At 32.9% G+C, this 24,836-nt stretch overlaps 3 protein-coding genes and 1 long non-coding RNA gene across 19 annotated transcripts; 1 reads left to right on the top strand and 3 right to left on the bottom strand.

Moving 5' to 3' along the window:
- Window positions 1-4,345: 4,345 nt before the first annotated feature.
- LOC133699079 (uncharacterized) lies at window positions 4,346-6,446 on the bottom strand. Its single transcript, XM_062122218.1, has 3 exons — window positions 6,124-6,446; window positions 5,736-6,032; window positions 4,346-4,668 (listed from the first exon to the last, which is right to left on the bottom strand). Exons 1-3 carry the CDS (start codon window positions 6,345-6,347, stop codon window positions 4,599-4,601), a joined length of 591 nt encoding a protein of 196 aa, XP_061978202.1. The 5' UTR covers window positions 6,348-6,446; the 3' UTR covers window positions 4,346-4,598.
- Window positions 6,447-8,424: 1,978 nt separating this feature from the next.
- On the bottom strand, window positions 8,425-12,375 carry LOC133668744 (glycerol-3-phosphate dehydrogenase [NAD(+)] At3g07690, cytosolic-like). 2 transcript variants are annotated; one of them, XM_062088766.1, is made up of 5 exons: window positions 10,810-12,373; window positions 10,485-10,706; window positions 9,777-10,024; window positions 8,933-9,072; window positions 8,425-8,789 (listed from the first exon to the last, which is right to left on the bottom strand). In XM_062088766.1, exons 1-5 carry the CDS (start codon window positions 11,447-11,449, stop codon window positions 8,663-8,665), a joined length of 1,377 nt encoding a protein of 458 aa, XP_061944750.1. In that variant the 5' UTR covers window positions 11,450-12,373; the 3' UTR covers window positions 8,425-8,662. The 2 variants fall into 2 exon arrangements, with proteins under 2 accessions (XP_061944750.1, XP_061944827.1); XM_062088843.1 differs by lacking the exon at window positions 8,425-8,789 and having other exon boundaries at window positions 8,934-9,106; window positions 10,810-12,375.
- A 3,913-nt stretch (window positions 12,376-16,288) lies between these two features.
- LOC133681183 (uncharacterized) lies at window positions 16,289-24,557 on the top strand. Of its 15 annotated transcripts, XR_009836439.1 has the most exons (6): window positions 16,297-16,385; window positions 16,929-17,087; window positions 18,811-18,959; window positions 19,708-19,782; window positions 20,762-20,961; window positions 22,586-24,557. It is a non-coding gene; the product is annotated as an uncharacterized LOC133681183 (long non-coding RNA). The 15 variants fall into 15 exon arrangements; XR_009836442.1 differs by lacking the exon at window positions 19,708-19,782; XR_009836437.1 differs by having other exon boundaries at window positions 19,708-20,961.
- On the bottom strand, window positions 21,136-23,677 carry LOC133681182 (cytokinin dehydrogenase 6-like). Its single transcript, XM_062104348.1, has 5 exons — window positions 23,059-23,677; window positions 22,578-22,705; window positions 22,200-22,460; window positions 21,823-22,085; window positions 21,136-21,736 (listed from the first exon to the last, which is right to left on the bottom strand). Exons 1-5 carry the CDS (start codon window positions 23,675-23,677, stop codon window positions 21,415-21,417), a joined length of 1,593 nt encoding a protein of 530 aa, XP_061960332.1. The 3' UTR covers window positions 21,136-21,414.
- Window positions 24,558-24,836: the final 279 nt, after the last annotated feature.

The raw sequence follows: 24,836 nt of genomic DNA, 5'->3' as shown, positions 1-24,836 counted from the left end.
AAAAAGGTTTACTTTCATCAAATATACAAATTAGAGGGATGATGAGCAATTTTATTGAATCTTGTGTATAGGAGGACATTTTGCCTAGAACGATTTGCCCATTTCGTAGCATGAAGAGCAGAAGCACTACTCCAGACAATCTTGGGTTAGGATGCCGGAGGCTGTCAAAAAAGGTGGCAATTGACAACGTCAAGAGCATCACTAAAGCTCTTGAAAGCATAATCGAAAGAAATCATCACCCACTACATTTTGTTTAAGACAAGATATTAACAATTTCAAGCTTGTCTGCTTTGGATCATAGCATTTTCAGTGTTTGAAAGGGTTCCCCACGATTAAAGAAGAAGAAGAAGAAGAAGACGACCGGTGGCTCTTTTGGATCCAGCTAATGAACCCCCCGCCACCTGTGGTCAAGATCCGCCAGCACAAACTCCTAGCCACCGTTGAATCAAAACGTGTTTTGTTCCAAGAAACAACATTAATTGTACCTGAGGCAATGTTGCATTTGAAATTTCATGATAACCCGTGGCGCTGTTGTAAAATCTAGTTCCATCCGAGTCTAACTTATTAAAAAGACTTCATCCTTAATCTGTTTATTTTTTCAAAACAATATTTTTTTTAATTTCTTTTAAGAAATAGAATTAATTTTTCTTGTGACTTGGCTTCCTTGTATTAGATGAGTTCTTGAACTGAGTTTTACAATTAAGTGTGTGTCAGGGTGCATGAAATTTTGAAATTGTTTTTTTAAATTAATTATTTTTTTATATTATTTTGATATTATGATATTAAAAATAAATTATAAAAAATATATATTATTTTAAAATATTTTTTTTAAAAAAAAACAGGTCATTAATCATGCTACTAACTCTTATGCAGTGTCTAACAAGATGGAGCCCAGCTGCTCACCAAACGAACAGTCAAAGATATTCTAACGTGAACTTAAGATGGTGCCACAGTGATGGAAGGGATTTTCTTTTTACTGGGATTCAAGTTTTATTGTGTATATTTGTTATTTTTGTGATGTCTTATATATTTATTGGACTTACAGGATGTTCAATGAACTCAAGAATTAGTTATAATACACATAAACTAATCTGAATATTTTAAATTACCAAATTAAATTACCAAAAAAAAAAAAAGATATTCTTACGTGTTCTATTGGGAATGACAATTGTGTCCGCTTGCATTGGAGGAGGTAGACACAGGGGACATTTTATCCACGGATAAGCATAGATTTTAAACCAGTGCAGGGGATCATGGAGTTGAACGCGATTATTAGATTTTGATCAGGTTAATTTTTATTTTTTTTAATTATTAAAATATAAATAATCAATAGGTTATAAAAGGGTTTTTTTACAGGTCACTTGGGGTTTTGTCTTTTCTTTTTTTTTTAAATCTTATTTAAATCGTACAAGATTTTAAAACTATGTTTATCCACGTAATTATAAAAATTAGTTTGGTTTCATCTGATTTAAATTTTTAAGTTACGGAGTTATCAAATCAATTTTAAAACTCAATTGTTTTACATCAGCATAATTATATTTTATTTTGTCAAAATAAACATTAATCAAGTGCCGAAATTTTTTCAAGACATTATGAGAACCCATATCCCAGAAAATAAAACAAACTACAAATTCAAATCTCAAATAAAATCAATATGAATAAATCAAATTAAAAAAAAAATGTTGAGTTACTGGAGAAAAAAAAATACACACTTTAACTGTACAAATTAGTCCATGATATTATCAAAAAACAAAAGGGACTAAATATTTTTCTAAATCTTAAATTTGATCCTGAAAATTTTAGTTTTTTTAAATCAATAAAATTAAATTTTATTTTACAAAATCATGTATCAACCAAGCAACATAACATTTCTCTAACACCTCATGATCCCCACATGTAGACATGAAAAATAAATCATCAAAACCAATCACAAATAAAAGCAATGTTAAGGAACCAAATAAGAAGAAAAAAAATTGAAAGATAAAGAAAGAAGAAGAAGAGAAGCAACACCAACAATGTGCAATGCTTGAATGAACAATGTTTCTCCCGATAAGCTATAGTGTTTCACAAAGCACTTTTAGGTTTTTGTGCTTTTTAAAAATATATATATATATATATATATATATATATATATATATATATATATATATATATATATATATTATATCGTTTTAATATATTGATAGCAAAATAAATTTAAAAAAAATATAAAAATATATTATTTTAATATATTTACAAGTAAAAAATATTTTTAAAAACAACACAAACACTATCATCCATTGAGTTAATTATTTTCATACATCCCTAGTGAATCTTAGAATTAATATACATTCCCTTTTGATGAAAAAAAATAATAATATCCCAAAGAGTCAGATTAATATAGTATAAAAATTGATAATAAATAAATATATTTATTTTTTATGTATTCAGACTGTTAGAGCATTTAATTACTTGACCAAAGAACACATATAAAAGTTCATGCAAACATGAAAATAGCTGGGAAAACACCTCAAGCATTTCAACCATTTCTAATCATCTCAGAAGATATAAAATGTGATTTTAAGTGATATTAAATAGATGAATATTTATTTCTTTTTCAAATGATACAAAAAATATCGAGCATACCAAACTAGGACGATATTAACAACTATGGTTTCCAATAATTATAATCTCATAATCATAAAGTATATATAATGAAACTCAAATTCATATATCACAAGTCACTTAATTTGATACATATTCAGATGTAGGATGCTGTTCTTATTATCTAGGTCAAAGTCTAATCAATATCCACACAATCCATGCATCTTCTATAACCTAATGGCATCTGCATCACTGAACATTACCCTCCTTGGAAAAAACAAGTTAAGGGATTAATGTTTGTTGAAAATTTAACATACTAAGATCCAGTTGCACAAAATCTTCTCAAGATCGACAAATCTCTTCCGACCGAGTTTTAATAACATTTATCATGATATCAACAATAAGATCTGTACAAGATGTATAAAAAACGGAACAATTTTGATTTTGTGAAATAAAAACATGGAGAGAAATAGATAACATCATTCATTCAACTAATATAGGACAGCCTAGGATAGCAAGCAGTTTGGGCATCATCTTACCAGTGAATGGGGGGGAGTGCATTCAAAGTAGAATTAGGGCTCAGGGAGAGCAGATTCTTGATTATATTGTGAATGAAAAATTTAGCATCCAAGAGATGAGGAAAGTTAATAATGGCAGCCATTGATAAAAAGAACAAAGAAAAGCAAACAAAAACAAGGGAGTGGCTAGTATGAGCACCTGTGTTTCAGCCATGAGACCAAACCAAAAGAATGTATGCAAGTACCAAAGAAAGTGAATTTCCAACACAATCAATGGCTAAAACATTGGTAAACAGGCTAGCCATTCCCTAAAAACAAACACACTGCACAAGGTCATGCCCAAAAAGAACCTTGCATTACTAAAAATTGAAGTTTGATAATTGATAGAAAATATAAACCCATTGACGTACTCACACAAAGAGCAATAACCAAACCAATTAAAGAGGCAAGCATTAAAACATGTTCCAAGCATGTACTTTTAAATGTCTTGAGTGATTGCCTTCTAAAGGCCATTCCAATGATCATCTCATGATCTGAATGTTTAGTGAAGCTCAAATTTATATATCACTGTGTTTAAACCTCAGGAGAAACTTCCTGACATGAGGTTCTGATAGGCAGTGAATTTTAAACAAAAAAAAAATGCTTGAAAATCAGCATACTCTTTGTAGGATTTTAAAAATATGACCTCCCCCACCCCCCAAAAAAAATATTAATAATAATAATAATAATAATAATAATATAGATGAAAATCAAATCAAATAGTAGACTCATCCCTACCTAGAATGAGCATGAAAAAAAATCCCAAAGTCTCAATTGTGATCATTAGCTCTGGCACAAGCTCCAGCCTCCATGAGCTGTTGTAAAAGATCTTGTTATAGCCAAGATATGCATATAGAGTGCAAATTATCTAGTACGTTGGTGAACCAAAGCAATGCTCCAAACAATACACATAAATGCGATTCTAAAAAGCAAAAAACAAAAAAAAAGAAGTGGAAATTAAAATGTCATAAATCGCATCTAAGAATACATGCCAATACGTGATCATCTGCTTACTTTTAAAAAAGGTCCAGGAAAACATAACAGCAGAAGTTCATTATCATAAGATGCAGAATGCAAGCAATAAATCCACTCTGAACACACTAAGATAGAACAATAAGTTCTCAGGTTCTTGCCACATGAAGCACAATGCCTACAACAAATTCCCTTGTTCACACAACTATGCAAGCGGTGTGCAACAGACAAAATAAACAAAAATGAAAATGAAATTCATTTAACTTTCAATGGAATATCTAGAGGCCAAATGATGTCCATTCTACAAAAATCCCAATCATAGCTATCAGATTGTCAATGAACAAGGTTAGGAAAGTCATGAATTGCAAGCATGTCCTACAAAATGTTTTGCATTTATACAAGTCAAGATCTCAGGATACTAACAAAGATGTTTGTGCCATTATACACAGTTACATGTAATGATACCATCACTGATCTGGAAGCATTTTAGTGAGAAGAGGGTTCTGCATGTCTTCTTACAAACAGCTTCCCAATATCTTCTGTCACAACATTACTCCTGGAAAAAACACAATTCAAATCATCAACAGCAATTTTATTTTCCTTTTCTTTCGCTTATGATATGATCAAAATTGGTGTCTATAAAGTAAAGAAAATTGTCAATAAATAACAAAGGACTGAGCAAGCCATGTCAGTTGCAAAAAGACAAGATAAAGCTTAAGAAGCCTCAAAATCAGGTTTACAAGGAAAATTAATAGCCTAAAATTTTCTAAAGGAAATTGATGAATCAAGTATATCTACACCTCTAGATGCAGCTTTTTGTGTGCACATACATGCATGAGACATGGTTGCGTTACTATACAAAACCAAATTGCAAAGGATATGTATAATGCAGCTTTTTGTGTGCACGTGCATGCATGAGACATGGTCACATTACTATACAAAACCAAATTGCAAAGGAATGTATACAAAATGCTAACATCTGAATTCCCAGTCTTTTTCAAGGACAAGAAGGCAAAATCACACAGAATCATATTCGTCTATGCACTAAATAGTAAGCTCAAATGTCATACCTCCATAAAAAAAAAACAAAAAAAAAAAATTAAGTCAAACAGCCAACGGTCCAGTAGTTTCAATTCCAGGACAGAGCGATTCCATAATATGGTAGCACACATTAATGGCACATTACTCTCTACATCAAAGGTCATATACGAGGCTGCTGTTTCCTAATCTTACAGCCAAATGCTCAAGTGAGTTGGGAACATATATCAATCAGCTGCTCTTGCAAACGCTGCCTTCTAAGTACTATTAGGTTCTACCTCAAGTGCAAATATAGTAAAACAACCAACCACATTGGTTAAACTCATAACTCTAGCTCAACTTCCACATACTACATCTTTCCACAGCTTAAATTTCATCCAACAACCTTAATCCCACCTCCATAAATAACCTTAAAACCTTAAAATGTCTCCAACTAACAATGATTCATACTCTAATTCAACCATTAAAACACGAAGCAAAACCAATTATTTTAAGTTCCACTATTAACTAACAGAAAGCAGCAAATGGGCAAATCTTATATAAGATTTATACCAGAGAGTCCATAAAAATAACTCAAAATCTCACCTTCCTTTAAGCTGAGGAGGAACTAACAAACCCCCACCAGTATCTGGAACATTCTTGTTAGCAACCAAATTCCCTCTTGCCACTTTCCCACTCCGCGAAGACCCCACATTTAATTCTCTCTTTCGCGACGCATTCTCTGCCATTGCTGCTGATACTCGCAACGCATGATCACTTCCACTTCCATCTAACCCAACTGTTGGCGTATTCAATAGCATTGAAGCATCTGGAAGCTTCGATATCGAAGGAAGAAGACTTGGCCCTGCTACTTGTGGCCTCGGCAATGACAACCCAGATGACCTGAAACAAAAATAAAGGTAAGACTTTAAATCATGAAGTGAAAAACCCATGATTCAAAATGTCTTCTTTTGTCTGAAATTTAAAGACTTACAGTTTGTTTTGTGGCTTTGCAACTTGTGGTTCGTTTTGAGGTTTTGGTTCTTGTTCCTCTTGATCCTTTTGTTTTTCTTCTTCTTCTATGTTGTCTGTAGCATCCTCGTCCGAGGAAGAAGCGTAGTCAACCAAAGACATCTTCTGATTCTCTCTCGGTTTCTGTCTATCTCTACTTGATCTTAGAAACTGCTGTTTGGATCTCCTTTTCTTGTTTATGCTCATCAAGCCTCGGCCAGTGGCTGAAGAATCCAGGCCTAAACCTAATGACCCTGCATGCCTAATATCAGTGGGCTTTCAATCATCGAATGGATCTTTGGACCCATATCGATAAATTCATCTAAAACCCTAACAAGCCCTAGCAATTCCTAATAGATTAAAACTCTTTTATCTTTCTTTTTTTTTATGAGTGTCAAAATTCCTTCTTAGATTGCTAAATAGTCAATACTGGTAATGATCTTTCCCATGGAAAATAAGTGTTACATGGATATTTCAATTCAAAAAAACTTATATTACATGGAGATGATCTAATTTTTTTTTTAAAAAATTAACTATGATCTAATTTTATTTTTTTCTAATTTTAAATTTACTTGAATTAAATAAAAAAACTAAACCAACCGGTTTAGTTTTATTTTTAAATTTGTTAAAATCAGATAAGTTTAATTTTAATTGATTAAATATATTTTGACAAGCTTTGGTTTAATGGGTTTTTAATTCCTAGTGAGGTTGAATTTTATATATATATATATATATATATATATATATATATATATATATATATATATATGAAATGCATGCTTGCGCGTTGTCGTTGGTTTATAAAACAAATATATTTAATAATGTTATAATTGTAAACCAGTGTTGGATAAGTTATAGAAACTAAATGTATGATGGAACCAATATTTCATGATGGAAAAAAAAAAGTTGTGTTGGTGATCAAAACTTAGAGACTGAACAAAATAATTTATAGCAATCCACAGTGTTTTGGGATGAAAGATATAGTGCTTTTCGCCACATGATTTAGCTTTTCTGTTAATAAAAGGTAAAAAAAATTACAAAGCTAAATTCTCTACTAACTTAATATTAAAAAAAACCAACAAAGATAAATTTGGAAGGAAAAAAACCCTTAAGAAAAAACATTGCAGCAATTGACAATGTTTTGTGAGGAAAACTACAGTGTTTTCCTCAATAAAATAAAATAAAAAACTATTTAGAGAAATATTGTAGCAATCCATAGTGTTTTGTGAGAAAAACTGCAACGATTTCCCTATATGATTTAACTTTATTGTAATTATAATTCTTAACCAGTTTAATATTTAAAAAATAAAATTAACAAAGATAATTTTAGGAAAAAATATAACAAAACAGAAAAAAATCATATGGAAAAAAACACTATAGCAATCCACAGTAATTTGCAAGGAAAGTTACAGTGTTTTCCTCATATATTGTAACTGTAATTTTTAATCAGCTCAATATTAAAAATTAAAATTAAAAAAGATAATTTCAGAAAAAATCATAAAAAAAAAAAAAAAATCATGCAGAGAAACATTGTAGTAATTAACAATGTTGTAAAGAAAAAAATTACAAAACTAAATTCTCAATCAGCTCAATATAAAAAAATTGACAAATATAGTTTTGAAAAATAAAAAATAAAATTGAAAAACTACGTGGAAAAATACCATAGCAATCTAGAATATTTTAAAGGAAAAAAATTACAAAGCGAAATTTTTAACCAGCTCAATATTTAAAAAGTAAAATCAACAAAGATAATTTTAAAAAAATTAAATGGAAAAAAAAAAAGAAAAAAACAAAAAAAAGAAGGGAAAGTTCGAAAAAAATGAAAAAATATAAAAAAAAAAAAAGAAGAAGAAGAAGAAGAGAAAAAAGCACTGTACATTACTGTTGTAATTCGGTGTGAAGGAAAAGTGATTACCCCACATCATTTAGATATTGTTAATATATATATATATATATATATAATAAAATTTATTTATTTTTTATTCAATTAATTTCAAATTAATTTTTACATATATTTCAAATAATTCTTTTAATTTACTCACCTCAAAATACTTGCAGTTTAGTATTATGATACAAAATAATTTTTACTTGAAAATATATTAAAATATTTTTTTTAGATTTTTTTTATTTTTAATATCTATATTAAAAAAAACCATCACTATGATAATTTCAAATGCATCCAATCAGTCTAGAAGCCATGTAATTTAGCAAGATATGATTTACTTAAAAGATTTTTTTTTTCATGATGACAGAATTCTTAGTCAAACAAGCATCTCACAGAGTCTTGAGAAATAAAATGCAACAAGTCTTTGTTCATTGTCATCAATGAAGTCAGAATTAAACAAAATGACGGAATTGATACAACATTACAGAAGTTAACAACTCTAATACACAGATCACAACCTTCTCATCCTAAGAATTTATCTACTAAGCTCAGGAACTAGCTAGTGGAATCTAACTTGTTACTTTTACATCTACTGAGGAGTGACAAAAAAGCATACGAGAGGAGGCAGCACAAGCTGTCAAGGTTTCTGACCAAGGAGTGCTGGTCTGTAGAAAACATGGGTTTGCGCAATCTCGATGCGATCTCTTGGGTCGTTCATTGTTTCATCCCTTAATGCTTGAAGAATGGCCTGCACTGTGAACTCCCTGAATGTTCAAGCACATGAAAAGTATCAGAATGCATAATGAAACACATGGATCCAGACAAATGGTGAGCATCCAAGCACTGCAATTCCAAGTGCAAGTGTGAAGACGAACCGTGTACGATTATAGAACAAAGCATCACATACCTTGTCATAAGTATTCTGTATAGCATCTTCAATATGGGGCAAAGCTCAACTGGAGCTACAGGTTTGTTTTTGTCAGGATGGAGGAGGCTTATGGAGGACTGACTTAGCAGCTCGTAAAATGCTTTCACTGCTGAAACACCCTGCAAATCAAAAGGGTGGGCTTAACACGCTGATCTACAAGAAAGTAAGAAATATAAAAGGTGGATCTGGTTGTGCAAGGTTAAAACCAAAGAATACACTGCTGAAAGGACAAAATCGACTGCGGACAACATTGCTGATGAGGAGAAATGACTAGCAAAAGCAATAAACATCTCAAGCGAACCAGTTGGTTTTGTACGAGGGCATATTTTTTATGATCACAAGCACTGAAGCCACAGAGTTATTTGTAACTCCGAGTAATTGTTTAAAACTGATGATAGTTTTCAAATTCAATTTGTAGTAAAACTGATGATAGTTTTCAAATTCAATTTGTAATGGGTCAACAGTCTCTGAGTAATGGAGGTATCATCACTCAGATATTCTCCCTCCCCTACAAACCACAAATTTGTAAATGCAAGTTAAGAAGCATCTATTATAATCCTCTCATATTATGTATTGGATGACTATATCATGCATAGATTTCAATCAAATTGGCGGTTCTGAACTTGCACCTACTGGAGCATGCTATCCAGTAAATATAAAAAACACATAGATCTTTAAAATGGTGATAAAAAATAATTGACCAGTTAAGTTTTCTCAGAAAAAATTCTGTTGCAGACAACTTCTAATATGATGCAAGTCCAATAAGCTTGAGAATCTTCATTGAGAATCTTCATTGACCATGTCTATGAGTAGCAAAGATTACCTGAATCATTCCTTTGCCCTTGATGCTGTCTCCCATTTCAAGACTCAGCTCCCCCTTGGCCAACTTTTGACCATACCATGCATTGCGACCTTTCAGTAAGGTTACATAAGTGTCGGCTAACAAGGGGCCAGCAAGTTTTTCTGGTTCTTCGGTCAACAAATGTGTAATAAATATCATCTCTGATGTGCAGTGGGCAAAGTACACTGATTTACTGGTTGCACTCTCATTGGTCAGAGCTGCTACCATTCCTATAGAATCAAAATCAAGAGTTAAATTTTCAGATTGAAGACTCAAAATCAAAGAGGAAGTAGGTGCATATAAACAAACTAATGCTTTAAGATAACACGAATGGTGGATCTAAACACCATGCCTGGCTCAATAATTACAATGATAAAACAGTCAAGTTCTTGAGTTAATTTTCTGTGACAAAAACCATTACCACATGAAAAATGTCTAAATTCATTGGTGATTTAGATTCATTTCACATGGAAACTTCAAGTTGCATGAAGCAATGTACACCAGAAAGCTGATATAAACGTACTTTCTGGCATGATAAATTATGTGTCATTGAGAACATACAGATCCTTGATGCCAATCATGACTTAATTGTTGAGCATGGAGCTCAAGCATCAACTACTTGAGATATGAATAATATCATCTAATAGTGTTACAATATCGGAATTAAGAGTTAATGAAATTAAGGCTTACCAGCTCCAATTGCATAGACATTTTTTAAACCACCCATAACTTCATGAGTAACGAGATCACCATTATCCCACACTACAAAGTGTGGCTGCCTCAAAAATTTTGCCAACGGTTTCCTCCACTTTTCTGCTCCACAAATCCGAGCATTAGCATATTCCTTATTGTAAATCTCTGACGCAATATTAGGTCCTCCGAGATAGAGAATGTTTTCCATCGGAACTCCAGCTGCAAGGCACATTGTCAACAATTATGATGTGTGAAAGGTTGGCATTAAATAAAGAACTATCGCATGATTACTAGGAGAAAAAACTAAGAGAAGTAATCTTACTTGCACGGTTGATCATTTGGGTGGGGGTTATTATGCGTGGCTCTGGCTCCAACTCAGCCTCTACACCTTTTGCCAAAGAGATGATAATTGGCATTGTAATCCTCTCCTTCCAATACCTACTAATTTCCTCGAATACTTCACAGGTTTCAGTTGATGGCAATCCATTAATAACAATATCAGCATCCCAAACAGCCTCCTGTAAATTGGTCACAACCTTCAATGGGCAAAGTGGGGTGTCTATCATATTCAAGCAAAATCCATCTTTTAAAATCACATCTGCATGTAAAATCCTATCACCTAATCTTGCCTCAACATACTTTAAATAAGCACAACGTCTAATTAGTCTCCTTAACACATCTTCCCTCGAATTGATAACTTCAAATAAATGCTCAGCCGTGGCCCTGTCAACCGATCTACCAGGCCTCCTCCATATCCTTATCAGAACCTTATCTCTCAGATGACCATAACTCTCTTGCAATAAGGCAGTAAACACACTACCCCAAGCACCAGCCCCAATGCCAACAATCCTCAACGGATCACCTTCTGCTTTGCCTATCAGAGCACGAAGCTCATCAAGCTTCTCTTCCAAAACCCCATTTAAGTTTTGAACCGGCCCATTTGAATCCACAACGTGATTCATTTCTTCTGTATTTTCAACTATTCCCCCCTCTCCTTCAATTACTATAAGCTTCAAGAACTTCAATAAACCAATAAAAGAAAGAATACAACAACTAGTACTTATACCACCACATAAACCTTTCTTGGTGATATATCCTCAGCTTCAAATGCAAAATTCTAGTCTTTAATTCACTGATTCTGAAGAAACTAAATTTTCAATGGATTTTGAAACAATCTAATTTTAATTGATAAATGGGTTCCATCCCTATTCCCTCAAGCAACCATAAAAGCTCAAATCAGCTAATAACCCTAACAACCACAATTTTATAGGTGGGCTTTGTTGGCTAAATCAAGACAATTCTTTCTGGCCCCCACTGGCCATCTATAACACGACAGAAGAAGATGCAAAATGGTTTTCGCCACACGAGATTTTTATGGCATAAGCAACATCTATCAAGAAAACCGACATGAGATATAACGAAGAAATGCTAAAAAGATCCCAACTTTGAAAACAAAGTCTTGAACTTTGGCCAGCTAATCAAAACCAAACCCAGTCAAACGTGAGCAAAAAGCAGGTAAACTCGAAAGAAGAAGGAAAAGCGAAACAACCTTTGTTTGTCAGCTTCCTCCGACAAAAAAAAAGAAAGAAAGAAAAAACACGGAAACACCGAATTTGGCCCTCTGTATTCACACAAAGTTCCTCGTGTCTTTGGTTTTTCTTACAAAAAAGGAGAACACGTAGAGGAAGAAACTGACGTAAAATTCGAAGTGGATAGGAAAGAAAGCTGCTTTTTGAGCCAGGATTCTTGGTGAAATTTTGGGGAAAATGTCCCCCTTTTCACAAATGTGCTACTTTCTCAAAAATGGTGGAGACAAAAAAGCAAGGAAAGAGAAGGAAGAAGAAAGAAATTTGGGAAAATATCGACTTATTACATTTTGAAGCTCAAATTATTGACCGGAGGCTAGAACTCATTTATACAAGTTTCAGTAGGATTTAAGTAATTTTTAGAGTTGAGAAATTTTTGAGTTAGGATTTGGTGAAAATTTGAGGAAAATATGATTTCACTCGTAATTGAATAAATTAGGTTGTAGTAGTTCATAATGGATGTAATATGGTGGAGGAATTTTAAATAAATCATGGTGTAATTATTGTTATTTGGATATGATTGATATGTATAAATGTATGGATGATGATTTAAGATAAAATTTGTTGTGGTATTAAGTTATAGTGAATAGGAGTTTTAAAAAAAACTGAAGAACTGAGAGAATCGGAAAAAAAATAACTGAAAAAACTAAACCGTGAAAAAAAATTGATTAAATCGATTAAATTTTAAAAAAATTGACTGGTTCGGTTCGGTTTTGGTTTTTTAAGCCTGAAACCGAAAAAACAAACAGAACTGAACCAAAAAAACCGGATAAAAAATCGAGTCAAATTGAAAAAACCGAGCCAAAATCAAGTCAAACCGGAAAAAATCGAGTCAAACCAGTTGAACCGGTTTTTGTTCTAAAAAACCGAACCAAACCAAAACCGGTCGGTTTGAACCTTGACGAAGAGTATCGAAATAAAAATTAATGAAAGGAGAAAGAATGAAGTTTACCATAGAAGAATTTTTAAGAAATTAAATCAATTTGAGGCATACAAGGATTATATATAAAAAGAGGGAGTAATATGTAAGAAATGAGTAAATTGTGGATAAAAATGGGTGATAACATGGAATTTATGTTGTGAAAATGATTGTAGGAATGAAAATATATGTATTTTGTGTTGGTATTGAATTTATCATGTTGAATAATTAAATAACAATAATCAATAATCATGGTGATTTCTTGTTTAAATTGGTGTTATTTTTGTGTTTAAAATAATTGGTAGAAACTTGAAAGAGAAATAAATAAAATTAGTAGATAAAATAGAGAAATGAAAAATACAATTTGGGAATGAATGAGCATTTTATGTTAAATTGACTTTGTGGGGCTAAGTTGTTAAATTTGTTCAAATAAAAATAGTTGATGTGTGTTAATAGTAAATATGAAATCATGGAGGTGTGGCAAATTTCATATTAATTGTTAAATAATTGTTTGTAATGTAATGACCATTGAATTGGAAATTACAATGATGTGAAAACTTTAGTGAGGATTTAAATAAATAACATAAATATGACTTGTGGAATATAAAGGAAAATTGATGTTTGAAGTGAAAGTAGAGAAAACAATAATTACTTGAATTTTTTATGTATGATATAGAAATTTCTACAAATAAATTTTAAAGTAATGATATGAACGTTATGATTATTGCTTGGGACTTGAAGGAGAAGCGATCAAAGCGAAACTCGACTTACTAAGAGCTTGGATAACAGGAGTTAAGGTAAGGAATGACCTTTCATTGCCTTTTTAATTATTTATACATGGTTTTATAATTATTAAAACTGCAATGGTAATTAAACTATACATTGTATTATTGTTGTTATTATTGATGGAAGGTGTATACCTTGAAGGTAGAAATTGATATGTAATTTGTAGTTAATCATATAAGCGATAATGTATAGTACATTATAAGATGTGATTTGCTGCAATGGAGAAAAAACCTTTTTTATATTACTTTTGACTGCAAGGACAGAAAACCCTTATACGTATTACTTTTGACTGCAACAACAAAATTGCTATGCAAGAGTTATTATTGACCGCATTGATAGGATTTGATGCATGATCTATTACTAATAGAAACAATAAAAATCATGTGTAATTTGTATTGGATCATTACGATGAAAATTAATGTTGGGACAAATATATATGACGAGAACTTTAAAATAATTGACATGTGAGATAATCAACATATGAGTAGTTATTATTGTGGAAAAGATGCTTGACACTTTAACACCTTATTCATCAAATTCATTATGTCAAGTAATGAAAAAATACGTTAAATGTGGTATGTTTTTATTTTTGTATTAATATGTGTGAAACTAGTTACCATAATTAAGAAGACTAGTGTCCTAATTAATGGCTATTAGAGAAACTAGTTACCATGATTAATGGACTAGTGCACTGATTAATGGGCAATCAGAGAAACTAGTTGCAGTGATCAATGAGACTAATGTCTTAGTTAATGGGCAATCGAGTTACTCTAGTTAATAGAACTAGTGTCATGATAAATGAGCAATTTTAAAAACCAGTTAATTTAGTAACAGAATAAATGCCTAGTTTGGGCTAGATAGGGTATTGACATGTCTTTAAATTGTGATAATTGTACTGATTTGTAAGGTTAAATGTAAAATAAAAAATTATCAATTTAGTAATTGATGTGGTAAATATATATAGAAGAGATAATAGCAAATGATAATTGTGTATAAAGCTGATTGTATTTGATATTAAATAAATTTCTAGATATCTCACAATATCGTGTCGTGTATTAGATCATGTATTTGGTATTAACAATAACATGTAATGGAGCAAGGTGTATATGAGTTTAGATGTGTTGATAGGTTAATGAGTGAGTATTTAATTAGCTATACCGATAAAGTTTAATGGAAAATAAAGATGATTTGAGCATGTCTTATATGTATAAAAGTAATGGAATGTTATTTGATAAATTATAAATAATATAAATGGACATAAATAAAAGGAATGAATAATAAATCGAGAAAATTTCTTAACATAACAAGGATGCTATATAGACTAAAGTACAATGTATTATATATAAAATAAATGTTAGGGAAATAAAAAGCTGACATTAATTAAATAACTATGTGAATTAGACATGTTTAAGCAATGAGTTACAATATTTATTAAAGGTCATATAATTTATAAGTGTTTAGGAAATGGATTATGGGGTAAATTCCTTGAATTGTGAAATAATAATATTAATATAAATTGAATATATTCATGAAGTGAAAATAGTTATGGTATAACTTAGATGTGAAAAGGGATATTGTATCAAAGTGTTTGATGGAGGCCAGATAATTTTAAAGTTGTAAGGAATAAATCAAGTGACAAGTTAAATTAGATTACAAATAAAATATTTATTATGATGGAAGGATGATAATGTAATAAATAAAATGATGAGAAAAAAATTTATCGGAGAAATAATAAAAAACGTAAGGTGTTGGAAATTAATATAAGATTAACATTCTTAAAAAAAAAAACTTATGAAGTTGGTTTTGATGATATAATTGTTAAATGTTAGTAACTAGAATGGTGAAAATATTTAATATGATTTGATTTTTAATTTTATTTACTATGTAAGTTTCTTTAAGGACATCTATTTCATAAAGTCATTGAGCTACCAAGTATTATATCGAAAAAATATTTATATTTTTTTAAAAAAACTTATAAATAGATAATGTGAATAAAATTTTTAATAAGAGATATAATAAATTGTGTAATAAAATTATTAAAAGTTTGTTGGTATTTCCTCCTTATATATATATATATTATTTACCTAAAATTTTTATGTATAAGATAATAAAAAATAGATGTAATTGTATTGAAAAGATACGAGATGTTACACCATGACTATAACAAAAGTGAGACACACCAACCATGAAGACTATGATTGCGTTTCCGTTAATGTTTTATAATAAAAAGATAATATAAAATAGATATAAATATATTTTATATAGAAGAAATAAAAATAAATAAATATTTTTAAATATATGAAAATAATTCTTTTAAGCGTTTAATGGGCTTGTCCTCCAAAATACAAAAAAAGCTAGATGGGTCTCAATAAAAAAATTATAACTAAAAAAAAACCAGGACAAAATCTCAATCGAAGGCCCAGTCCAATGTTACCCAAGACAGTAACTGGGCTCCACCGACCACCTTTGTCAAACTTATATTCTAGTTAGCTGTGACGAGCCGTAACTGTGAACAGAGTTGGTTTTGTGAAATGAAAGATGGGTTGCAGAGAAAGAGACCAATGGAATTGCATTTAGCTCAACATCTGATCACAGGTCCTTCTTCATGTTAGTTCTTGTTTTTTTTCTGGGTTTTTTTTTTTAAATTGATCATGTTGTGCTGCTTTTTGTGCAAGAATTGATGTAATGTAGGACAGGACAATGCAGGGAAACAAATATGTTGAGGGTTGTTGTTTTGAGTTTATTTTCTTCGGGCATTATGTCTTTTCCCATGCTGTATGCATTTAAAAGAGCTTCTTGGGGTTTGTTTTTCTGGAGATTGAGATGTTTGTTTTTGCGAATATGAGCTATAATATGGGTGTTGTAGCCTGTTTAGGAGGGTGTTGTTGGTTGTTCTTGTTAAATTTCTTAGCAGATGCCAATCCTTGTTATCTTGATAAAAATTGTCTTTGCTACTAAGTTTTTTAAGAGTTAGGACTATGTTTCGATTCGGCTGTCCCATATGTTGAATGGTCCTCTGTATTTCTTGGATGATATTGGTCAAGTAAAATTGATTTACCTTTGATTAAGTATTGCACTTCAAATTGTCAAATGGCTTAGTGGGGAACAATAGAGAGCTCTTATTAAGCGTCAATGGAATTTGGGTTTCAGATTCTCAAAGCAGATCATTCTATTATAAGAGGAAGAGGAAGAATCTTGTTTTTTCAATGATTAATTGGGATTTGCTAGTTAAGTTGAGTCTTGGTTAACAGAAACAATGAAGGGAGACAAGAAGCAGAATGCTAGGGGTTTATTGGCTTAACTTCAAAGGTAATTAGAACATCTTTAATGCTTTGTAAGTGGTTGGCACCGTTTTTTTTTAGCAAAGCTGTAGTGTGCGTCTTGGTATCACAAGAGGCAGCATTGTGATTGCATTGTAGAACTTTATTTTTAATGGTTTGGATCACCCCGTCCTCCCTGCTTTTAGCTTGATTCTACTCGACCACCAAAGTTTATCATTCTTTGAAATTGGACAAATTAGGTCATGTCTTGTCCATGGCTGATATCTACGAGAGAGCTTACTTTCCATTTGTCCAGGTCTGGTTGCACCGCAGATATGTTCTTGGTTGGGTTTATTTATCTTTCTCTGATAAGCTGGCTTGACATTTGAAGTTGATTGGACAAGTTTTCCAAAAATGCAACTGGGACAAGTTGAGCTCTCCACAGTTGCTTGATCCTGCCATATCAGGGCCCAGTTAGAGAACATTTGTGTTTGGTTCTGGAATTAAACCAATGACACTTTGGAAAATGGTTTTCCCTTGCACTGGAAACTTCATCAATCAGAAGACTTTTTTCAGGCTTTTAAAATAGTTAGCTTTCATAATATGAAACAGTTTTTTCTTAGTGCAAAAGAACTTATAGAACTAAAATGAGAGGCATTCTCTTCTTCTGAAGTTGTATAGTGATCTACATAAACCCAAATTTATGTTGGATTTACAGGGAAAACATTGGGTCTTAACCTGTATTAGACTGAAGCATCCAGTATTGCCTAATTTATTTTGCACCTTAAAGATATAAACCTTGCCAATTCTTGCAACATGCATTTGTCTAAAGTCACGCTTGTCAACATTTATATTCTTTACACTGATATGGAACTTGTTTTGTGCTTGGTTTATCACAAGGCACTTAAATCAATGTATTAAGTAATATTCTTCACTCTCTCCCTACAGTAAAGATCTCAACAGATTAGGCTTTTTGGTTTTATCATTTTTAATATATTACTCTTTTTTAAAAGAAAATTCAGAATATCTCAGCATATTTTCTTGTTAGCATAGAAACATGTAAATGTGGAATGATTCAACTCTTACCCCTAAGGAATAGAACTCAACAATGAATATTCTTGAAAGCAGTTTGTGTTTGAGCTTAGATGAGTAGTGGTGGCCTAAGTTTGGCTTATGCTAGTTGATTCTAGGTCACATCACATAATTTTGTCATTTATGCTATTGTTGTTCTGTGGTTGAGCCGTTTAATCTGCACATTGAGATGTGTTATGCTTGGTGTTTCCTTGATGAAGTCTACATGTTAAAATGATGCTAGCTTACAGATGTTGTTTTTTATGTATCTTTTCAGATTTATAGAAGACATTATGACGTGTTTTCTTTATTCATATGCTTGTATTAAGTGCATATCTTGGTAACATTTTCAGCAATTTAATAGCTATATCAGATGACTATCTTTTTCATTCCTCTATCCCATTCATTTCATATGCGTATTCTTATAGATCTTCACTTTCAAATTCTCAGTAGCCTTGCTAAGGTTTCAAATTTTAGTTCTGTGGATTGAATTGCTGAAAACTTGTTTAAGTTTTAATTTCTATGTATTTCCCTCCTCAATTGACAATTTTACTGATGTTTTACATTTTCATATTCTATTGTTGATGAGCTGTTGAACTGTAGCTCCTGTAGATACTATTTATTTAAGGGAATGCATAAGTTCTACTTGTGCCATTTTTCTTATTCCAGGATAAGCAAAAACAGAACTTGTCCTTTTGCAGTTGGTGGACAAATGTTGATGTTTATATCGCCACCAAAACTTTTCTGTGGACTTGGAAGGTCATAAGAAAATTTGGCAGTAACTGCTACTTTGGATAGGTGCTCTGTCAAAGTGATTTGAAATTGAATAATGCAACCTCTTACAAGCCAGGTACAGCTCTAAATATATGCTTTATGAATTAAAAAATTCAAGAAATGATGTTGAATGATATGCTTTTAATTAGTAGTAGATTGTCAGGAGCCACCATCTTAGATGGAACATGGAAGAATATATACAGTATTTCAAACTTTAGATTTTATTGTAATATGAAGAAAAGAACTGGGAAACATGACATGCTGTGTGTATTTTTTTTTTTGAAGAAAAATACTAGTACTCAGTAGTGCCCAGGTGTTGTATTTTCATGGTGAAAGATTATCCTTTTTGTAATTTTCTATGAATCTGTTTTCACTGTTCCAATAGAATTTTATGGAAACAAAAAAACTCGGTGTGCTTGCTACTCAGTTACCAAATATTTGTGCTTATAGGTGCTTAATTAGCATTTCAATGTTAACAAGATGAATACATCCGAAGGTATTGGTTTTCTGTGCAATTTCCAACAGAAACTTATTGGAATAACCAATAAAACAGGAACTTAGATGTATAGTTAGTGGTACTGTACCATAATGTCATTATTGGATTTGGGACCAAACACAGCCCTAAATTTAGAAAATAAAAAAAGCTCAGCACGGTGGCTATACATATTCCATTGACCACTGGCTAATGTTATCTCTTTCACTGGGCAGTCTTTACTACTTGATTTCAGGTCTTGAGTTCAGAGAGAAGTTGAACAACTTGTTTGTTTTTTGTTTTCTGGATTGTTAGTATGAATAACTGTTGCATAGTAATGGGCACCGTGTAGGTCAAGTTTTCACATATGAAATGCTTGATTTGAAGTTGCAATGTCTCCTAGCAAAGAAACTGTATTCTATCTATGGTATGTCTTGGCATTTTATTGTTGACAATTTGTAATTTTCTTATAGAATCTTAAATCTGTAACTTCTAGTTAAGTGGTAATGTAAATTGCTTGCAGCATGAAAGATTTAAATAGTTTATTTGATATGTCAACTCCCGTCACATGCATGCCGTATTAAAGGTTGGCTCCTTATAGTGCAAGTATTCTATATTAAAGGTCTTTAGTGTTCAATGGAAAATTAGAGATTCACTTTATTCTGTAGCTACTGTAATTTTACTAGTGTCATCGGTTGGTTGAGTGCTTTTGAAAAACAAAAGCAGGCATTCTGGACCTATAAAATTATGGAGATGTCCATGTCTGCCTAGCAACTTTTTGCTTGAATATGCAAGTACAGTGATTACGCAGAGAATGAACTGCATGAACCATTGAGAGTTATTGCCTAATAGTCTGACATGTTGATATGTTAGAATCTGTAAACAGCATGTTGCTCCCTTTTGAGTTTGCTTTTCTCATTAGATCTTTTCTCTGTGGCTGACGTTGGTTGAATATAAAATGAAAATGGGGAAGATTCACCACACTAACATTCATTGAGAAAGCAAGGATTAGAGAATCATGGCAAATGATTTGTAGGACCATTAAAGTACAAACCTCGCTCAGTTTTAGGGAACTAAAGGATAAGTATATTAGGTTTAAATCCCACATCCTTGGCAAGATATGTATTGAGAATCCTTTACCTGCGTGTATGAGACAGGTCTATTGGACAGCACTAACAGTAAACACTTAGCATTTTCTGATGTTATTTATGATAATTGTTTTCTTTTTGTTTTTCAAATTGTTATCACGGTTCATTACGGATCAACCTTGTATAATGCACTCTTCTGAAAACAAATATTTTTTTTGTGCTTGGCTGCCAATGAGTCAAGTTTATGGCTGAATAGTGGCTGAATAATCATGTGGAGGATCCTGTTTAATGATATTTATTTGTGATTGTTCTCTCCAGAACGATCCCAAAAAAGAAACTTGACTTGTTCAGGTGTTTCTGCTTTTCTCTCTCGCTACACACCCTGCTTGGATCTTTTGCCCCTGGATTGCAGTATTGCACCTAAGACGGCAATGGCTGTAGAACAGTTTCACACTGCTATATGGCATTCTGTCGTTGGTGTAGACTGAATGCTGCAAAAGTGGGTTGAGACGTCTGAGGTATGTCCATGATAGACCACTATACTATCTACTGTTTATAGTCCTTTTACTCTCTTATTGGTTCTCTTTGCTTTAAACATTTGGAGCAATGGGACCTGGCTCTTCTTTTGTCATACATCAGCTAACTCTTCTTGCAAGAAAAGATATCACTGTTGTCTTTAGAATTAGATTCACTGTAGGAATAACCGACACTTAATTGAAAAATGATTACTATGTACATTTCGTCTACGGCTACTGTTTTCAGTGCCTTTTACTATAAATAATAGTTCATATTGGAAATGTTTGGCTTGTTTGATGGAAAAAAAATTCAACTAGCCCCTGCACCCTTCTAGTTACACTTGCTGTATATGAGAAGACAGGAGACCATGATAGTTATCTATTTACTCGGGTTAAGGCATCCCCCTCACATGCCACAAGGGCTTTTTTCCTTTTAAGATTCGTATATGGCTAGTGTCATGAGAAAGATATTCCCTTTTGAAATATTCTCTGGCCAGGAGCAAGTATTGCCAGGGGGTCGTAAGTAGATTTTCTCCGGGCAAAAACTTCCCATCGTGGGCCAAAGTGGGCTCTCCATTCTCCCTGTGTATTGTAGTGGGGCAGATATTGCTTCATCCCAAGGCGTGCTGTTTCACAAAATTCTAGAATTCTTTTATTCTGAGTCAAGATATGTTCTAAGCCATCAGTTCCCATGGACGAGGGCATTGCAGAGTTAAGGAAAGCCACTAAGTAGAAAATATCTTCCTCTGGAAGAACAGCAGAAGTTCTGTTGTCCCATCTGAAATCAGAATCAGTAAGTCAATCAGTCAACAAAACTTGGAGAAATCACAAAATTGAAATTAATTCTTTTTGTCAAACTGTTACTTTGATTTGTTAACTGGGTAGATAAGGATTGGACCGTTGCTCGTGTCTGTTAGGATGTTGCCAAAGACTTCATCCGCAAAATCGTTTATTTTGCTTTTGGGGATAAGAAGATTCAGCCATGGATGCGGAACTTCCCACAAGCCCTTGGACCGTAGCTTGACCTCAGACACATGAACTCTATCCAAGAATTCCAAGTATGAAACTTCTGTTAGGAAAAGTGTTGATGCCATGTAACTTAGTTGAGACAACAAATTCCCAACTTCCTGCATGAGAAAAAATGGATCTGTGAGTAAATGCCATTTTATTAATTAGTTTATGATTTCCTAATTAGTTTACTGATATATGAAAACCAGAAGATAATGAACCATGTGGCTCACCTCATTTAGTGCATCTATCCTGTCTCGGTTGAAGTATTTGGCCAATTCTAAGCAGTATAGAGTTCTTCCATCCGATTGAAACTGGCTAGCTTGAACTGGGTCTTGAGGATCGAAAGATGACCTCCAGTTATTCAGGAGAGAAGTCCTGTTAATGATCACAAATCCTTCAATGTAGTCGAATGTGCTTTCTGCACCTATTAAACGCTCTTGGTCTGTGGCAAATGTCGCGAAGTCCGAGTAGAGAACTCTAATCCATTTCACCTATTCAAAATATGAAATTGTGATGTGAGAAACGAAACTTACTGCTAGAGGCATTATTTCATTATCTTGCTTTGATTTAGTAAAACTTCTACGTGGACCCAATGGCTATAATTTTACCATATCAGGTGCTGGTTCCAAGGATATTCTTGCCCGTGTTATGATGCCAAACTGACCAAGTCCTCCAAGAACGCCGTGAAATAGGTCACTATTCTGCTTCTCTGAGCAATTTAATACTTCTCCCTTTCCTGCACGGAGTTTCAGTTATTTTACAGAAGGATTTGTGAGATGCACATGATATTTTTTTCATGCCATGTTTGCATATTTGTGTGTGGTCGTGCACTCTAATTTTTGTACTTGAACATCAAATTATTGGCAATGGTCAAAATATCTTTGGTGGGAGCAAGGTCTAGGCACAGCATGCATAGCAAGGACAATGCCATGAATACTTCATTTGACCCCGGTCCCATTTGCCTAGATGCAAATCATTCATGTGTGTTGCCTACTGTATTTTCGTTTTCTCCCTTCTCCTTTTTTTTTTTTAAAAAAAACAAAACAAAAATCTTTTTTTCGCTATTTTACTAATTTTACTCGAACGAACCTGTAACAACTTCCAGCTGATTGACATTACTGATCTGAGGGCCATGCCGAAACGCCTGCCCACTAACCCCAGCATTAGACAAAGTACCGCCAACAGTTAAATGTAAGTAGTCTGTCCATGATTTTGGTGCTAACCCATACTTGAGGCATTCACGCAGGATATCTATCCACAACTCACCGCCAGGGGCATCCACATATGGATAGTTTCCACTGTAAACATGCATTTTATGAACCTGGAGTGATTCCATATTGATTACAACTCCTTGGTGGGCTTGTGCCTGACCCTGGAGTGAGTGGCTGTGGCCTCTAGCTGCAACTGTCAGCTCTGAATCAGGACCCATCTGCCAAATATGCCTTATCGTAGTGGCAATATCAGAAACTGACTTTGGATATAGTACTGCCAAAGGTAGTAGCTGAAACCTATTGCCGAAGTCTTTGGCTGCATGGTGAACTTCATCAAAGCTGAAATGCCCGTCAACGGAGAGGGTTCTCAACGAAGAAGGGTTGCTGGAAAAACAAAGGTTTATTGTTATGGTCATGCAGCTCAGGAACAAAATCAAGAAGCTTCTTACGAAAAGCATATTGGTTTGCTTGAGGATACTCACAGGTAGATATCTCATTTATTTTTTCAGTTGGAAAGTTGAGGAAAGAAAGGTGATTAAGCTGGTTTTCTTTCACGTTTGTATGCAAAAAGAGCAAAAGAAGTGGTATGGAGGAGCCAAGGGTTGGGGGGGGAATTTAAAGGTGAAGATTTTGGGTGGCTGAGTCAACCAATATTCAGTTTTAAGAATCCGTATGAAGACTGCCTACTTGTTATGACTTTCTTTTGGTTCTTCTTTTTGTGCTCTTTGATTTATAACAGAAGCCATCAAACACAGATGCCAAGTTGAAGAAAAAAAGGCACAGGAAAGAAAGATTTCACAAATCTTTGCACCTTTTCCCAACAGTTGCAACCACAATCTCACCTTTTCCACCAAAGACAAACATGCCTCGAAATTTATCTCTCTTACCATGTTAAAGGGAACTTTGTCTATATTTAGAAAAATGAGATACTCAATGGCTTCGCCGGTTTGTGTATCCCTCCGCCTCTGATGACAGGTATGCCCATACCTTTGTCTCCCATACATGAATTATTATAGATTATGTTTTTCTCATATATATGGCTGTCGGAATGTAAGCATCGCGTATCTGCTTTGAGATCAGATGAGAGGCACTATGGGGCCTCCCTTTGATTTATTTGAAAGGGAGGGACGATCAGGTGGGGTTTTTTATGGGTCCATAAGACACGTGAAGTGCTAATCCATGTGTGCCAGTGTGAAGATGTAAGAAGAAGAGTACTGTAGATGGGGATGACAGCTTGAGGGAAAGCACTGAAAGACTCCTCTGCTACCTCTCTATTGTTTGTTGTTTTGAAGCCTTAGTTCCCAGCAAAGTGACAAGTCTGAAGGATTCTCTTGTTTATTTGTTTGCAAGTGCAATTAAATTACAGTAGTTCAATTATTGCCTTTTTCACTTTCTTGCAAACAAGTTGCATCACAGCACCTTGTTAGAGATTTGCACTTCCAGAGGGAAGCATCTTTCACTTCTCTTTATATATAAGCCTGTTTGTCTTTGCCGCCTCGGCAATGGTTTTCAAAAAACATTATTTAGTTTTTTTTGTTTTAAATAATTTTTTATATGTTTTTATAACATTTTAATTTATTAATGTTAAAAATAAATTTTAAAAAATAAAAAAAATTATTTTAATATATTTTCAAACTAAAAATATTTTAAAAAATA

The sequence above is a fragment of the Populus nigra genome, chromosome 1 (genome assembly GCF_951802175.1).
Source record: "Populus nigra chromosome 1, ddPopNigr1.1, whole genome shotgun sequence".
Taxonomy (NCBI): domain Eukaryota; kingdom Viridiplantae; phylum Streptophyta; class Magnoliopsida; order Malpighiales; family Salicaceae; genus Populus; species Populus nigra.
The sequence above is the reverse complement of the archived record's forward strand: the minus strand, read 5'-3'. Positions and strand labels throughout refer to the sequence as shown.

Excerpts from the sequence above, each read along its gene's own strand:
- LOC133699079 (XM_062122218.1), bottom strand. The coding sequence starts at position 6,347 with ATGAGCATAAACAAGAAAAGGAGATCCAAACAGCAGTTTCTAAGATCA. Across the intron at positions 6,033-6,123 it reads GCAAAGCCACAAAACAAACT|GTCATCTGGGTTGTCATTGC; the intron begins GTAAGTCTTTAA and ends TTTTTGTTTCAG. Across the intron at positions 4,669-5,735 it reads CCTCCTCAGCTTAAAGGAAG|GAGTAATGTTGTGACAGAAG; the intron begins GTGAGATTTTGA and ends TGTTTTTTCCAG.
- LOC133668744 (XM_062088766.1), bottom strand. The coding sequence starts at position 11,449 with ATGAATCACGTTGTGGATTCAAATGGGCCGGTTCAAAACTTAAATGGG. Across the intron at positions 10,707-10,809 it reads CCAAATGATCAACCGTGCAA|CTGGAGTTCCGATGGAAAAC; the intron begins GTAAGATTACTT and ends TGTGCCTTGCAG. Across the intron at positions 8,790-8,932 it reads TACAGAATACTTATGACAAG|GGAGTTCACAGTGCAGGCCA; the intron begins GTATGTGATGCT and ends TTGAACATTCAG.
- LOC133681182 (XM_062104348.1), bottom strand. The coding sequence starts at position 23,677 with ATGAGATATCTACCTGTGAGTATCCTCAAGCAAACCAATATGCTTTTC. Across the intron at positions 22,706-23,058 it reads TCAGCTGGAAGTTGTTACAG|GAAAGGGAGAAGTATTAAAT; the intron begins GTTCGTTCGAGT and ends AACTCCGTGCAG. Across the intron at positions 22,461-22,577 it reads TGGAACCAGCACCTGATATG|GTGAAATGGATTAGAGTTCT; the intron begins GTAAAATTATAG and ends TATTTTGAATAG.